We start from the raw sequence: 18,291 nt of genomic DNA, 5'->3' as shown, positions 1-18,291 counted from the left end.
GCACTTCTATCCAGAATAAGGGGGTGGGGGTGGGGGCTTGCCAGGTCACTGGGCCCTGAATTATGACTGGATTAAGTCAGTAATATGATGTCAGCCGATTCAGGTTTCCACATGTGGCCCCTTATGAAACGGACAAAATTAGGCTGGGCTTGCTCCTGCCAAAAGGACAGTTGGAGTGAAGCAAAGTAACCGGCTACAGTAAACAGCCCATCTCTGTGGTGTATGTTTACCACGTGTAAATACAGTTCCACTCAGTTAAAAGTTGTCAGCTGAAATTCTGAAATAACCCTCACAGAATGCTGCTTATCAGGAATGGGTGTTTTATTTTTATTACCTAAGCTGAAACCTTTATAACTTCCAAGTAGTCTAGTTTTGAATATTGCAAAAGAGGACTAGAATTTTAGGAAAATGTAATGTTTTGTTGATTTTTTTTAGTATGTTGATTCTGCTTTGTTAAATGGAAATAAATAAGTAAATCTGTTCTTTAATTATTTTTATTAAGAGAAAATCATTGAAATCTATTTAAATAAAGATTGAGAAAATATTTAGAGAACATCAGTTTGAAGGGACACCAGATTATCAGCCAGCTAGGGAGTCGGGGGAGCATGGTCCAAATAGCTCAGTCTAGCTCTCTTTACTAAAATCAAAAGGGGGATTTCAGTGGAATTTCAAAGTCACAGAGGTTGAGAGACAGTCTCCTTGACTGGGGAGATTATGCTGAGTAGTAGTTTGGTCAGTAAAATGGAGGCTTGTGAAGGATGTTCTGAAGTGTCTGGCTTAGTTTTAGAACTAATGCAGGGTGGAAATTTCTGGAAGAATATACGTGAAAGTGTTAACATCAGTTACACTTAGGGAGTAAGAATGGAGAGTGTGGGAGAGTGGTCAGAGGATATTTCCTGTCCATTTTGTATGTTTTTGTCCAACTAAAATTTTTTTTCCATGAGGATATATTTTGTAATAAAAATAAACAAAACAAAACGAGACATAGCAACATAAAGACTTGATGCAGGGAATGTCTAGGAATGGGCATAGGTTTTCAAGCAGGAAAATGACATAGTCAGATATATAATTTTGGCAGCTGGTTTTAGATTATAAGAGTCAGTATGGAGAGGGCAGAATAAGGAGGTCAGTTGTTAGAATAGCCTTGGAATAAGATGTTGAGTAATGACTTCTAAGCCAACTATGATTTGGAGGCAATATTCTAAAGCCCACATGTGGAGGATCCACATTTTCTTCACATCAGAGTAGTTAAAATAAAATGATTCAAAGTAATCATAATTTAAAATTTGATATGCTTGCACTAGAGGGAGTTACATTTTTATTAAGAGCTTAAATCTCTGTCAGTATAACAATCCTTAGGTAAACATATCCTCAGAGTAAAAGTAGGAGATAGATGTATGAAAAAAATATATAAAGGATATATTACAAATGAATAGAAAAAATGAATAAGAGCAGCACATGACTCATTAACTTTTTTTTTCCCTGTGAATCAGGCAGGCTGGATGGTGGCAGCTCTGTTTTTTTCCTTTGTCATTATAAGCATTCGTTTACTAAACTAACAGCATTTCATCAAGCAAGACTAATTCCTGAGAGCATTACCTTAGCCCATTAGCTTCCAGACAGTCATTAATTCCTATGACATGTCTTGGGATGAGATCATTATTATTAACATTATTGTTTTATCAATTAAGTTCATTTTCAGAAAAAGTACCTATGTAGTTTTAACAGTGGGTATTTTGTTTCTAAAACATGTTTTTATAGTATCTTTGTGATAGTGATTTCTTGCTTTACCCATGTGTTTCCATAGTTCTTTTGGCTACCACTGAAGCTAGTTTAAATTCCTTACATTTAATTCTCATAATCTAACAAAAAATCAGAAACAGGTTTGCAAAAGTATCCTGATAGGATATTTGGGTTTCTCTGTATTTTTCTTTATTGGTACTTCTGAAGTAATCTCTAAAGGTGGTCATGTGCCTGACTTCAGAAGTGTGGGACAGGATTTCACAAAGGCTCTGAATTTGGCATTTCTTGTTTACAAGAATTGTTGCCAGTGATGAATATGGTGGTTGTTTAGTCCCAGTTCTGTGGAAGGGAAGGCCCTGCTTGACTATAATGGAAAGAGCAGATGTCACTGTAACAGTGGCAAACATCAAAGTGATGGCTTGGGTTGGCAGACAGCAGTCTGTCCATTACCACCTTCCAACACTTCTACAATTAGAGACAGAAAGAAAACTCATAAAACAACTGTGAAAAGTACAAACAACCAAGAAAGGTAAAGGAAAATGAGATGAAATATGGTGCTTAAAAATTCCAGGCTGCCCAATAAAAGCAGGAACTGATGTTACAGACCCCATGGACCATGATGGGGAACACAAATGGTTTGGGGAGTCAGTGAAAAACGGTTCTGACATGTTTGGATGCCAAAGATTTTCAAAGTTGATTTCTTTTGGCTTGGTAAGATTTTATGCATTTTTGTCATTCCAGTCCAGAGGTCTAAGGATTAGTGGACGTTTCTACCAGCCTGGAACTCGTGTGGTGGAAAAAAATGTACCCATGGGACAGTGAAAGAGTGAACACATAAAGACAAAAGGCTTCTTTTCAAGAAAAGGATAAAAATTAATTACCATTGTAATCTGGGACCAGTGCTTCAAAATAATGTTAAATTAGTAGTTTACTTAAATTAAAAATTTCTATTTATGTACCCTAAATATGGCCATTTTCATCTCAGAGTTGCTTCCTTAATGCTAACTAGTTTTTGTGGAATGCTTAACCAGGTAGGATTTAACTGCCCAGGAGAGTGGGACTTGAGCCCTATTATAAATTGAGTTATATGGAGAACTAGCTCTTTGTTAAAAAAATAATAAAGGATTAGGAGCTATTTGGATGATTGATGCTACTTTTATATGGAAATAATGAACTAATTAATTCCTATCAGTTTTTTTTAAAAACCTATACTTTTAGTGATAAGAAGGAAAACACACTCATCGGAGTAGCTCAGAAGCATGCAATGGAGAAAAGGGTGAAGACAGAAGTACCTTCTGTTTCCAGCATTAGTTAAATATTTGCCTTGATGCCAACACAGTACTAGTTGGATGACAGGATAGTACGTTCTATTAATGATGGGCTTTTCATTATCGTAGATATGCTTTTGCAATTTTCCTTGATTTCTGCTCCAGGGTCACATGGTAAGTCAATAGTAGTTATAAACCTCTCAGCATTGTGATCAATACCTTTGGCTGACGTAATCTAGACCTCTGGTGTAATTTACAACAAAGGACAGTTTGGGTGAGCCTCTATTTTATTACTTTCAATTCACCAACTGAAATATTTCACTGGTTTATGACTGGAGTTATTTCCAAGTTTTGATAGATAGGGAATTGAGATAGTCCTGAAGAAAAATGTCACGTATGAAGAAGAAAAACACTTTATGGAATTAAAAGCAATATGCATTTCTTCCTTTGGGGCATAATGTCTGCATACCTTTCTCCTGAAATTGTCTAAAGCAACACAAGAGTGCATCCTACGTGTCTGCGTAGTCAGCTACGTATGTCTAGTCATCCAGATGGATTATAATATTAACGAAGTATTCCTTATCTCCCAAACACACCCCATATAACATATAACACCATATAACAATACTGTACTTAGTCTACTTTTCCTGAGTTTGAATAATCATTAACCACCCATTTGAGCAAAGCAAGGAACAGTAATACTCTCTAGACATGAATACTGAGAATTGGGATTCCTGTCCTTGTGCCTTCCTGCAACTTTCCTATAATTTAGACAGGTTGTTCTTTTCCATGTCTGTTGTGAATTCTAGGTCTGAAGGCTAAACAAGAAAAAAGGAAACTAGTCATTGGAGAAGTGATTAAAGGACTAATGTAGAGTTTGGAGAAACAAGAAGGGATAGAGGTAGTCTTTGGGTGATCGGTACTAAGAGGAAAGTTGCCACCATCTTGTCATTGTTTTGTCATGCTTCTCAGCCCCGACCTGTACTGTCGTATCAATATTCACGGACGAGGTAGAATCACAGCTTTATTTCCACTGTATAAAGCTGGTATGACATGACGGATGGGGTAAGAATTTGTATTTAAACATCTGTAAGGTTCCTTTCAGGCTTCATTTCCCTTTCATCAACTGCAGGCTACATTTACATGGGCTTTTACTGAAGATAATAATAATATCACAATTATTGAGCAACTATGGTATCCAGGTGACTATACACACTATTTTTTAGTCCTTGTACAACTTTGTGCAGTAAGTAGGACAAACCTACATGACAAAGAAACTTAGGTTGAGAGAGGTTCAGTATTTTGCTCAAGGTAAGTCAGAGCTTGATCTATTTGCTTTACTAAGAAGCTGCACTTGGTATGTTTAAACTGTGATACCTGCCTTGATTTCAAACTATTTTACAAAGCTATAGTAATCAAAACAGTATGGTATTGGCATAAACCTGTCACAGAGATCAACGGAACAGAACAGAAATCCCAGAAGTAAACCCACGCGTATATGGTTGGTTAATTTTCAACAGAGGCACCAAGGATAAACATGGAGAAAGGATAGTCTTTTCAATCAGTGGTGCTGGGAAAACTGGACAGGCATATACAAAAGAATGAAACTGAACCACTATGTTACACCATTCACAAAAATCAACCCAAAATGGATTAAAGACTTGAATGTAAGACCTGAAAACGTAGAACTCCTAGAAGAAAACATAGGTAGTAAGCTCCTTGACATAAGTCTTGGTAATAATTTTTTGAGTCTGGCACCAAAAGCAAAAATAAAAAGTGGGACTATATAAAACTTAAAAGCTTCTGCACAGCAAAGGAAACCACCAACAAAAGGGAAAGTCAAACTACTGAATAGGAGAAAATACCTGCAAATCATACATCTGATAATGAGTTATATCCAAAATATACGAAGAACTCATACAACGCAGTATCAAAATCACAATCCAATTAAAAAGTAGGCAGATCTGAATATACATTTTTCCAAAGAAGACATATAGATGGTCAACAGGTACATGAAAAGATGCTCAACATCACCAATCATTAGAGAAATGCAAATCAAAACCACAATGACGTGTCAGCTCACACCTGTTAGGATGGCTATTATCAAAAAGACAAGGGGACATGGAATTTAAGGAAAAAAATTTCAAGAAGAACCTAGGGGTAAGACAGGAATAAAGACGCAGACCTACTGGAGAACGGACTTGAGGATATGGGGAGGGGGAAGGGTGAGTTTTGACAGGGCGAGAGAGAGTCATGGATATATACACACTAACAAACGTAGTAAGGTAGATAGCTAGGGGGAAGCAGCCGCAAGGCACAGGGATATTAGCTCGGGGCTTTGGGACAGCCTGGAGGGGTGGGACGGGGAGAGTGGGAGGGAGGGAGACGCAAGAGGGAAGACATATGGGAACATATGTATATGTATGGCTGATTCACTTTGTTATAAAGCAGAGACTAACACACCATTGTAAAGCAATTATACCCCAATAAAGATGATAAAAAAAAAAAAAAAGACAAGGGAAAAAAAAAGGCAAGAGGTAACAAATAATGGTGAGGATGTGGAGAAAAAGGAACCCTTGTTCCCTACTGGGAATGTAAATTGGTGCAAACACTATGGAAAACAGTATGGGGGTTCCTCAAAAAATTAAAAATTAGAACTACCATACAATCCAGCTATTCTACTTTCGGACGTTTATGTGGAGAAAATGAAAATTCTAACTCAAAAAGATATATGCACTCCTATCTTAGCATTATTTACAACAGCCAAGACATGGAAACAATCTAAGTGTCCATTGGATGAATGGATAAAGAAAATTATATGTATATATATAATTCAGCCATAAAAAAGAAGGAAATCTTGCCATTTGCCACAACATGGATGGACCTCAATAACATTATGCTAAGTAAAATAAGTCAGACAGAAAAAGACGTATGATCTCACTTATATGTGGACTCTAAAAAAAACCCCCCAAATCCCAAAACCAAACCACAAATAAAACCCCAGAAAAAGAGCTCATAGATACAGAAAACAGATTGGTGGTAGCCAAAGGGGATGAGGGGGTGAGAGAAAAAGGTCAAGGGGTCAAAAGCTACAAACTTCCAATTATAAACTGTGAAGCCTCTTCTAGATGGTTTACAGATCTAAGAAAATGCACAGTTCTAATATTCACTAACTGTGTAATACTGTTTGTCTCTTCAATTAAATTCCTTGGAGGGGGAGAGACTGTTTATTTGTAAATCTCCATTACCTAGTACAATGCCTGACATATGCAGATGCTCACTACGTATTAGTGGAATTAAATTAAATACTAATTAATTTCTTTTACATAATGTTAACTTGTTTCCTGAACTAAATTGGGTAAATTAACAATGCAAGACGTCAGCAATTAAACATTTAATGTTCTTGTACAGGTTTTGTATCCTTTCACCGTATTTCTTTAAGGATGCAATCTCCTGTGTAGGTCAGAGAGAGCAAAAATATAATTGATGCCTACACTGTGGAGTGAAAAATCCTGTGGTAATTAAAAATACAGAGCAGCAAGCAAAACTTTGCAAAGGGATATCTTTTTATCCCTCTCTCCCTAGAAAGATTCCTTTCCACCCCCCATGTCAGTGATTCACCAAACATCATGGGAGCTACTCTGTATCTGTGGTGGCTTAAAGTGACTGACTGAAGACAAGAAAATCCTGTTTCAGTAGAGCACTGTTTGACGACATGCTAAAAAAGTGACAGACACTTGGGATATAAAGATGACAAGTTCTTGTCCTTCTGGGTATGGGGTCTGATTGAACTTCCTATGGAAATGCATCTCTTGGAGGGGAGGGAGTTTGACTGGGTACAGGCGTTAAATTCTCTTTCACTAAAGAATCAGCCCCCACAAAGTAGTGCCTACTTTGTAGGCACTAGTTTAAACTCAGACCTTTTTTTAAAAAAAAATTTCAGACTGCCCCAAAGCTTAGATGACTGAAATTTCACCTTTGAATCCCTTTACCATTACAAGAATATTCATGGATATAACCTGAAGGTAGTTGCTCTAGTCCATGGGGGCACCTGAAGAGTGGGAACCTGTGTAGATGAAAAGAGTAGTTTTAAGGGGGTAAGAAGGTCTCTCTCCTCCAACACCCAACTAGCTATCTCTGTGCCAATTGTGGGGTTGCAGCTCCATTGTCATGTCTTCTGGTCCAAGGATGCACCTTGCTGGAGAAGAGGATCAAGCTGAAGTAGGGGCCAGGTGCTCCAGCAGTTGAAAGGTTGTCAGGGAAATGTTAGGTAATTCAGCAGCGCAGGGGAAACCACCCTTAGAGAGACAGACTTCCTGAGAATCAAGGATGCAAATTCTTTTAGATGTCTATGCATTAACTTGACTAACACTCTCATAAATGGATGAGTTGGTATAGTCAGGTGAAATCAATCTTAGGCTTCCTCTGTCATTATGTAAATGGAGTAGGTAATCAGGCATGACTAGCAAAAACCAACTCAGTATACAAGATGATACATCACTTTAATTGTACGATTTATCAGAACAACAACTATTAACATACAAAGTACCATTCAGCTCAACTGCAGGTATAGGCAGTGACAAGTATCTAATTCTTCGAAGAATCACTTAACTCCCACAATCTGTCCAGACACATTAACCTAAGGACACGTTTATAAATAGCAAACATGATTTTCACATTGTAGCTTTCTCAAGCATATATACAGGTGTGCAGTCTTGTTGATGGGTTGATTACATAAGCGCTATTCTCGATGTATTCATTCTCTTGACATCGGTGGAGACAGTTATTTCTTTCTGCAGAATGGATTTTTTCTTCCTCATCCATCATTTACAATATTCTGTGAATCAGTATTACTCTTTACACTTCTGAAATAGTAATATTTGAATTGAAGTATCACTGCAGTACAATTCCTTGTGTCTTCTGATAAGTTCCACCGTTGTCAAAGAGCTTTTGGTTGTAATCACTCTCTCTCTCAACAAGAGCCCAACTCTACTATTGGGTTTTAGCATAACACACCCTCTTTATAGCTTGCTGTGTTAACCCTTGGCTTCAAGTCCTGATGATGTAATGAGGGTGGGGTGTACTGGCAGTCAGTACATTTCCTTATCACTATTTACAGCCATTTAAAACCATGCTGTTATTAATCCAAGTCCGACATACCTTTTCTGAAATGTTCACAGTGCAGTATTTTTGTGGCCTAACAAAAGTTTTTTTACATCATTAAAAATAAACCTTTTTATAAAAATATAATACTTTAAATGTTTACATCGACAAAACCAGTTAGAGTATACTGTGCCACATGCATTATACAGTAGTAAGCACAAAATCCCACAGAACAAAACATCACAAAAGTCCTGACCAGAGTAACTGTTCATCCAGGTGAAATGGCCAGAACTTTCAATTGTCTTTCTTTTTTACCCCCTAAAATATGTTTCGCTTAACACAAAACATGTCCTAATGCAAAACGGGACTCCTCCTGATTTTATCATCTCCAATTGTTTGTGGGGTGGAAGGCTGCCACCTGAGAAAGAGGCTAATATTCCCAGTCCATCGATTCTTTCTCGGCTCTACTTATGAGCCATGATTGGAACCAATAAAGTTTTAGTCAGATGTATTTTGCTTTAAAAACATGCTCAGTTACCTTTAAAAACATTTATCATCACAAATTACTTGTTTCATCTTCAGAGTCATCATTAAAAAAAAAACAAAAAACAGACAAAACTTCTAAATGTCCACATCCAGATCAGAAAGGCATCATTCTCAAACAGTTGATTTTTAAATGACAAACATTTCACTGTGACTAAGCTATTCTATGAAAACCTTAACGTTGTCTATGTACATATGTAAATATTCCTACTAATTTATAAACACATTTCATGTCCTGCTGTTTTGAAATGTTGACCGTGCTGTCTATGGATAGTTTTCCAATAAAAGGAATGTGTAGAAAAAAATTTAAAAGGGAATGTTTACCTAATGGGCAAATGACAACACCAGTAATAAAAAAATGTGTTGTTCATACAGCACATAAAAGTTATTTGAAACTCTTTAATTCTAAATGAGTGGCCTGGTCCCAGGGCTGCCATGTCTGTCCTGGACATTACCACTTCTTTTGAATTTTCTGTGATCAAGAAGCCCTCAAAATGCATTGCTTCAGTTCCCCATATGAAATCAGGTGGGATCCCGATTTTTAACCAGCATTCAGGTTTTGGCCTGAATGTGACAGGAGCATCATCACAGTTGCAGGATTGCTGTTGGTCACTGGCCTGTGGGACCAAGCTTCTGGCTCCGATGCTTTGTCAGATGAGAAATTCCATAGAATCCAGTCATTTTAAATAACAATATAAGGTCCTATAATAGTGCAATTTTGGCAAAAGCAAATAATACCTGGTGGCCTTTCAGTGGCCAGGCAGTGAAAAAAATATTGGACGAAGTGTGGACTGTTGTTTGGACAGTTCAGTAATGCTTCTCAGAAGGGGGCTGGTGGTACAGGTGCCTCCATCCATCATGTATCCCCCTCGCCATCAACATTATCTTGTGATGACAACAGAGAAGGATATGGAGCGACACATTTGACATTCACGTATGTAGCGTTCACATGGACATAGTGCTCCCCAATGAAAGTAGAGAATATCGCTGATATCCTGGAGACCAGTTCAGAAAAGGATGGGCGCAGTTCAGCTTTAGGGTGCCAGCATTTCAGCATCACTTCATACCTGTTTCAGAAAGGAAACAATGCTGTAAGGACTCTGAAGGCAAGTATTTCTGTAAAAGTAAAGAACATAGAGCTACAGAAGATCCTGTTGGAATTCTTACTCACAAGGGATCTGGGCAGTATTCAGGTTGTAGGAGCCTTCTGCCTTGCAACAAATATACTGTTATATCAAAGGTGTTGACATCAGGATAAGGTGGTGCTCCTCTTGTCATCAGTTCCCAGAGGAGCACGCCAAAGGACCACTGGTCAAACAAGGGAAGGGAGAATCCAGGTGAGGGAAGGGTGACCACACAAATATGAAAGGTGATCAGCAGGTCTTCATAACTAATCTTGGTTTAGTGTATTCAATACTATTGATGTTTTGGGCAAAATCTTCCTTAAAGGCAATCAGTAAGCTACATAATTATGATTTGTTTAAACCAGAATTGGATAAAGTTTAGATTACAAGTAAATGTAAAGTTTTCAAAGTCCACGTGATGATTAACATTTCATCAGTAGTTTGTAGAGTGCATTTTCCAAGTTCTCTCTTACAGGGTCAAAGCATTAAAACGTTTCTATCCTTCTTTTTTATAATAGCTTCACTACAATTTTAGATTATTAGTAAAAAAGAAAAGACAAGGCTTCCAAAATTTAAATGTGTGGGATTTCCCAAATGAATGTAAATACTCCTTAAGAAATGTAACCATATCTAAAAGTTAATGCTAAAAGAGAAGGTCTAAGTCAGTAAAAGTAAAAATCCATATTAAAAATCAGAAGTAATAAAACTGTTAGGCATCAAGGCTCTCAACTGAAAATGAATTTCAATAAAATATATTTTGAAAATGTTAAAGGAGGAAATTAATATAAAACAGCTGTAACAGTACTTTACAGGATGATCACAAGGCCACAGAGAGGTTGACTGATTTGCTAAAAATTCCCCAATAAATCTGAATTCACACAGGGATGAACATTTAAGAGTTCTTGACTCTTGGGTCTTGCTTGGTCTACTAAACTTCACTAAGTATGCAGTTTCTTGATTTAGAACACTCTCCTTGGAATAGATCAGGTCATACATATTATCTCGCCCTGGACGTGTGCCAAGGTGAGAATGACACAATGAGAGTAAGTCAGCATGTGTGGGTCACCGAGGACCAAGGAAATCAGTTCTCCCCTAGCAACACTTCCAGGACACTCACAGACCAAGAAGCACATGGCGGCAGGAATGAGGCACTGAGAAAAAAGAAGCTAGGAGGGCAAAGAGAATACAGATCAGACATGCAGAGCAGGAAAACATAACATTGAGAAGCAAGTGTAGCTCGTAATACTCAGCAAGAAGGAGAATAAAGCTTGTGTTTCTGAAAGAAAGAAACCAGCTAGACACTGTGGTTGCCGATACAAATCTCCATTAATGACTTTTTCCCTTTGCCTGAGTGTGAGAACCCTTTAAGGTCACTGACTTCCTTGATCCAAATAGAGAAAACAAACTCCTTCCCAGGTGGACACTAGATAACTTTGCCCTTCAAAGTCAAAGTTTTCAATGACTAAATATCTTATGAGTCACTTCTGACAACTTCATTGTGTTAACCTTCAAGTTCCAGAATTTGCATTAGAATTTAAATCAATTTAACAAGTATCTACTGACCCTTGATGATACACAAGTAGGTCACTGTTCAAGTTACTGGATAGGCCCCAAGGCTGATTTAACAGGGTTAAGAGTATTATGCAATTAACTGTCACATAGAACAATAAGATCTAATAACTGTGATACAGAGCAATTATAGAAAAGAGGTACAAATGTTGTGAAAAGGCAAAGGGATAATAGTGGGGTACTGAGAAAGGCTTTAGGAAGAAAGTGACAGTATAGCGGGTCTTGAGGAACAGGGAGAATATGTTAAATAGATACGTGTATTGTAAGGGTAGAAAGAGTGTTCTGGATGGAGGGAGTGGGCCCAGGGGTAAGAGTACTTGTGTGTTTTTTTGAACCATAAGGACAACAGGTCACTCTTGATGTGTGGAGTAGATGAAGGGACGACGGATAGATAAGGTTGAAAGGGGACCATGTTTTTGAATGTTGAACGTGGGTTAAACTGAAATAGATGAGATGTGACTGGGGTTGAGCTCCAGGAGATTGCATCTGTAAACACTCTGCTTTAGACAAATAGGGGAAGCCCATCCACAACATGGAGACCAGTTAGGAGGTTTCTGAACGGGAGTAGGTGAGGGCTGCTACTGTCTACTGGCAACACAGAACCTTATGAGACTGAACTCCTGAATTAGAGTGGTGGGAAAGAGTACGTGTCATCGAATGAGCCTGGCATGGGTGGGTGTCATGCCCTTTAAAAAAAAGATTGTCTTATTTAATCTTTATCAACAACCCTGTAATGTAATCAGTTTTGTAGATGTTTTAAGGATGAAGAAACCAAAGTTCTGAGAGGCTGATAACTGGTGTGTGATCAGGTTTCCCTAACCAACAGCCTAAGCTATAGGATGCCTGGAGGCAAATTTGCAAAAAAGGGGAAAGAGTTGGATAAGTTTATAAGGAATGATAGGGCTTGGACAATAACTGGGTATCAGAGGAGTGTTGGAGGAATCATGGGACAGAAGAGGTGAGAGGGAGGCAGTTTCCATGAACAGTCTGCATTCCAAACTCCCCATAACGGCTTGGACCGCCAGGCTCGTAGGGGGAAGGGGCAGTGAGGGAGGAGAATGATGCTGACCAAGAAGAGAGAGGCTGATGGGGGCCAGGAGAGGGAAGGGGAGAGAGAGACAAAGGGAGGGGGTGGTGTACAATACCTGTGCGTTGAGAAAGATGGACACAACATTGTAAAGCAACTATACTCCAATAAAAGTTAATTGAAAAAGAGGAAAAAAAAAGAATGATGGAAACAAGTCAGTTTAAGCTTCAAGACAGGAGAGTGCTGCCATTCTTGCTTATTGTGTGAATGGTCAAGTCTTTCTGAATATCTGAGCACCAGCAGTGAGCTCACCTGAAGAATCTCTGCCTCACTTTATCAAAGGTGATGCTCAAAGCAGTTATTAGAGGTGAGAGATTGTTATAAGCTATAAAAAGTGATAGAAAGGCACACTGCCGAGGTAATCAAGGAATAGACACAGCCAAATTTGAGCATTCGAGAGTAGGTAAATTGAGATACAACACAATTTATAAAAAAGCACAACTGATTAAAAAAATGGATAAATTGATAAAATTTAACAACTGGTAAATTGATAACATTTTCAATAAAATTGAAAACTTCTGCTCTTTGAAAGATACCATTAAAAAAATGAAAAGGCAAGCCAAAGACTAGAAAAATATATTGGTAAAAACACATATCTGATAACATGTACCTGTATCCAGAATATATAAAGAACTCTCAACTCAACAGTAAAATAACAAACAACCCAATTTAAAAAACACCAGAAAAGGCTTCCCTGGTGGTGCAGTGGTTGAGAGTCCACCTGCCGATGCAGGGGACACGGGTTTGTGCCCCTGTCCGGGAGGATCCCACGTGCTATGGAGTGGCTGGGCCCGTGGGCCATGGCCGCTGGGTCTGCGCATCCGGAGCCTGTGCTCCGCGGCGGGAGAGGCCACAGCAGTGAGAGGCCCGCGTATCGCAAAAAATAAATAAATAAAAAATAAAAATTAAGGTTTGATTAAATATATTATCTTAAAAAAAAAAAACACCAGAAAATAAATTCTGAAACTTAAAATATGGGGAAAAGACTTGAGTAGATGTTTCACAAAAGGTGGAATAAGGATGGCAAATAAGCACATGAAGAGATGTTTAACATCATTAGTTATTTGGGAAATACAGATTAAAAAGAAAATTAGACGCCACTACAATCTATTAGAATGGCTAAAATCCCACAAACTGAAAATGGTAAATGCTGGTGAGGATGCTGAACAACTAGAACTCTTATATATTATTGTTAGGGATATAAAATGATACTGGCACCGTGGAACAGTTGGCAGCTTCTCATAAAGTTAAACATACACTTAACTTACAACCCAGTAATCTTACTTCTAGATATCTACTCAAAAGAAATAAAAATTATGTTCACACAAAAACCTTTAAGCAAATGTTACAGCAGTTATAATTATGTATAAGCAATTGCCTAAAACAGGAAAGAACTCAAATGTCCTTCAAGCAGTGAATGGATAAACACAATGTGGGACGTCTGCACAATGGAATACCACTTAGGAATAAAAAGTAGTGAATTATTCTGCTATGGAAAAGAGTATTCAGAAAATTAAAAATAAAATTACCATATGATCCAGCAAGCCTACTCCTGGGTATATATATTCAAAGGAAATTAAATCAGTATCTAGAAAAGATATTTGCACACCCATGTTCACAGCAACATTATTCATAGTAGCCAAGAGACAGAAGCAATCTAAATGTCCATTGACAGATAAATGGATGAAGAAAATGTGGTATATATATACAATGGAGTATTATCTAGCCTTAAAAAAGGAAATCCTGTCATATGCTACAACATGGATGAAACTTGAGGACGTTATACTAAGTGAAATAAACCAGTTACAAAAATACAAATACTGTATGATTTCACTTATAATGAGGTATCTAAAGTAGTCAAACTATTAGAAACAGAAAGTAGAATGGTGGTTGCCAGAGAGGCTGGGGGGAGGGGGAAATGTGGAGTTGTTCAGTGGATACAGAGTTTCAGTTTTGCAAGATGAAGTTCTAGAGATCAGTTGCACAGCAATATGCATATAGTTAACACTACTGTACTGTACCTTAAAAATGGTTAAGATGGTCAATTTTATGTTTTTGCCACAATAAAAAAAGGAATAACTACTGATACATTGATTCCACTGATACCTCTCAAACGCATTATGCTACGTGAAGGAGACAGACTCATATTTACTGTATGATTCCATTTATATGACATTCCAGAAAAGTTAAAACTATAGAGACAGAAAACAGACCGGTGGTTTCCAGGTCTTAGCATTAGGGCAGGGGGTTGAATACAAAGAGGCACAGGAAATTTTCCGGGATGATGAAAGTGTTTCATATCCTGGTTGTTGTGGTGGTGAATATACAACTGTATGCAATCTTTAAAACTTAAAGAACTGCACAATAAAAAGGGTGAAGAATTGGTATGTTGCACAATGGTGATACCATTAATAGAAATAAAGAAGTGAGGCACTGACAGTTGGCAGGAAAGAATTTGACTTTGAACGTGGTAAATTTGTGTTGCTAATGAAAATATCTTGGAAGAGAGATTCAAAGGAGACCCTTGATGGGAATGGTTGAAATCGTTGAGAGAGGCTAACACCTGGGGACCAAAATCCTGGGGGAGAGTTGTGTGTAAGGCTGTGAGAGAAGAAAGAGAAGCTGTCAAGGTAAAGAAAACACAGCCTAAAAGCAGGAGGAAAACAAGATGGTACAGTGTCCCCCGAAACCAAAGAAGGAGGAAATTTCAAGAAGGGAGGAGTAGTTGACGATATTAAACACTGCAGAATGGTGAAGCAGGATGAAAAAGCCAGTTGGTTGAACAACTGAGAAGTCAGTATTGACTTTAATGGGAGCATTCGTACTAAGTGTGAGACACTGTATAATACTGGGTATGAATAACTGCACATATAGAGACACTCCAATTTTGTCGGAAAGGGCTTCAAGAGTATTCAGACTTTAGCTGAACTCCATCTGGGCGTTTGCAAGACAGTAGACCTTTCTACAAACAGGCAAGTTTTTGCTTGTAGGTCTCAACATACATATGGTTTATTACATGCTTTTGGAAATGTTCCATGTCAACATTCAAAAGATTGTGCTGTCCTGGAAATGAAACTTTATGCAAAGTTATCCATGCAATCAATAACCATTTTCCAAAGCAGCACTGTATGGATTACTCAGGTTCACCCTTTATGTAGTACAGTATAGTGTCTTTCAATAAGAGGGAGAAAGACATAGCACTTCGCATCTATAGAAGCCTGTGTAAATTTCTAGTCAAGTAACTGAGTGACAGCTGTTTTATAAGAAGTGCTAAACCTCCCTGCAGTGTGTGTGTATTTTTGTGGAGATAGTAGTGTGTGTACAGGGTTGTCAAAAAGCTCAGAATCCCAACTCTTGCCTTGAGCATCCAAAATTTCATCAGGCTTCTTTTGTTTTAATAACTTTGCTGAGGTATGATTTATATATCATAAAATTTGCCAATTGTAAGTGTACAGTCGAGGATGTTTAGTAAATTATATATAGTTGTGCAGCTATCATCACAATTCAGTTTTAGATCAATTACAACACCCCAGAAACTTCCCTCATGCCTGCTGGTAGTCAATCTTCGCTCCCACCTTCAGCCCCAGGCAACCGCTGATCTGTTTTCTGTCTCAATCTTTTGCCTCTTTCTAGAAATTTCACATAAATGGAATCATTCAACGTGTCATATTTTGGGTCTGCCTTCTTTCACTTGATACAATGTTTCTGAGGTTTATCCATGATGTAGCATGCATCAGTGGTTCCTCTATGTTACTGAATAGTATTATTCTGTTGTATAGATATACCATGTTTTATATACCCATTCGCCAGTTGATGGACATTAAAATCGCTCCTGGTTTTTGGACATTATGAATAACAATACTGTGAGCATTCATGTGCAAGTCTTTGTGTGGGCATATGTTTTCATGTGCTTATTAGCTAGCTCTTCATACATCTCCGTGGTAAATATCTATGTAATCTTTTGCCTATTTTTAAAAAATGGGTTATTTTGTCTTCTTATTGAGTTGTAAGAGCTGGTTCTGGCTCTTACCAGTAGTCAAGTCTGGATGAAATGTATGTTCTTTGAGGATGAGTTAATTCTCCCTACCTTATGCCTTCACTTGCCACCATCATTAATGTGTCCTCAAGCCTACTTCTCTAGCACCTGCTTTTTTCATCTTTTTCAGAGTCTTTTAGGATCAGAATCCCAGGCATTAAGCTCTAGCATGGGCTATCACATCCTCTTACCAATCTTATCCACCCTGAAGTCCCATTCCTCCAACTTGTCCTGTGATACACCTGCTCATTGAAAAGACTCCCAGTCACCCTCAACTTATTCTCTAATGACTCCCCCACTTCCTCAGGAACTGAAACTCTGCTTTCACTTAAAGACCACAACGACTTTGAAACTCTTACCAATAGAGGCCACACCTCTCTTTCTTGCTGACTCACAGGGAGGAGGCAGATGAGTTCCCGCCTCCTAACACTGCACTCAGATCCCGGTCCCCTGTTATACCTTAAGAGCTGCCAACCCTTTCTCTTTTGGAATCTATGTCCTCCATTAACGTTATTTTCTCCCAATCTTGTTTGCTGATGTCACCAGTTAACACTTTTCCTGTTTTCAGTTGTTATCCTCAAGGACTGAGACATTAACATTTTTCTAACTCCACATATCATAGTCCTCTTGACTTATTAAAGGCAAATAGAATATTCCATCCACCACCCAGGCTCCTCAGCACACTCTAGACCAAATCACTTAGGTCATTCAGCTTCCAAGACCTTTCTTGTGCACTGAGTAGCAGTGGACTCTGCTGACCATATCCCATTACTTCTTGAAACTTTCTCTTCCTCTGAGTCTCCCACCTCTCTCCTTTTCTCCCTTACTTCATGTATGTAGGTTCCTCTGAATAATTGTATTTGGACTTTCAAAAGCCTATTTCCAGCCTTGTCCTCTGCTATGGACTGAACTGTGTCCCTCCTTTCCAAATTCATACGTTAAAACTCCAACTCCCATTGTGATGGTATTTGGAGGTGGAGCCTGTGGGAGATAATTAGGTGTAGATGAGGTCACGAGGATGGGGTTAGTGCCCTTTTACCAGAACAGACACCAGAGAGCTTGCTCTTGCTCTCTCCCTAGCATGAGGCACAGTGAAAAGGTGGCCATGTGTTTTCCTCACCGGAAGCTGACCACACTCGCACCCTGATTTCCCACTTTTACCCTCTAGAACTGCGAAAAATAAATGTCCATTGTTTAAGCCACCAGTCTGTAATACTTTGTTATGGCAGCCCTAGTTGACTAAGACAACTAAAGAGTTTGTACAAGCTGCAGATCCACATTTCCAACTGCCTGACGGACACTTCGCCTGTATGTCCTACTCCCAAGTCAAACTCAATATGTTCAAGTGGTATTTTTCCTCCTAAACCGGCTTTTGCTCCTCTGTTTCACATACTTGTAATTGCACCAGTATATAACTTTGCTCAGCTTTGACTTTCATCAATTTCTTGCTAAATATTGTTGATTCTACCTCTGAGATGCCTTTCCTTCCAACTCTTTTCTGTTCTTACAATTTCTATATTACTTCAAATTCTACCTCTCACTTTGTCTTCCTGCATCTACTCCTCTCAAAACATCTTACAGAATGAAGAAAGGCTGTAGTGTAATCTGATTCACTATAATGTTTCCACATGGCCAGAGAATAAATTCCAGACTCCCTAGTTTGCTTTCCAAGGATCTCTATGACCTACTATGAAAATATTTTTCTCAATTTATTCTCATAAGTTCCCTTTGCGCCTTCTATTTTTGCTGAATCACTGCTGCTTACTGTTTCCTTAGAACTTTACAGATTTGTATACTTTCCTGCCCCTTTGCCTCACC

At 38.3% G+C, this 18,291-nt stretch overlaps 1 protein-coding gene across 1 annotated transcript in view; it reads right to left on the bottom strand.

Annotated features, from left to right (window-relative positions):
• Window positions 1-7,498: 7,498 nt before the first annotated feature.
• The window catches only part of MET (MET proto-oncogene, receptor tyrosine kinase), a 128,898-nt gene continuing 118,105 nt past the window's right edge, over window positions 7,499-18,291 (bottom strand). The window contains exons 20-21 of the mRNA XM_065883727.1: window positions 9,829-9,965; window positions 7,499-9,724 (exon numbers count right to left, since the gene is read on the bottom strand). Of these exons, the coding sequence (XP_065739799.1) occupies window positions 9,514-9,724; window positions 9,829-9,965 (348 nt within the window). The 3' untranslated portion in view covers window positions 7,499-9,513. The remainder of the gene's footprint in view (window positions 9,725-9,828; window positions 9,966-18,291) is intronic.

The sequence above is a fragment of the Phocoena phocoena genome, chromosome 9 (genome assembly GCF_963924675.1).
Source record: "Phocoena phocoena chromosome 9, mPhoPho1.1, whole genome shotgun sequence".
Lineage (NCBI taxonomy): Eukaryota > Metazoa > Chordata > Mammalia > Artiodactyla > Phocoenidae > Phocoena > Phocoena phocoena.
This window is presented reverse-complemented; position numbering and strand designations above follow the sequence as displayed.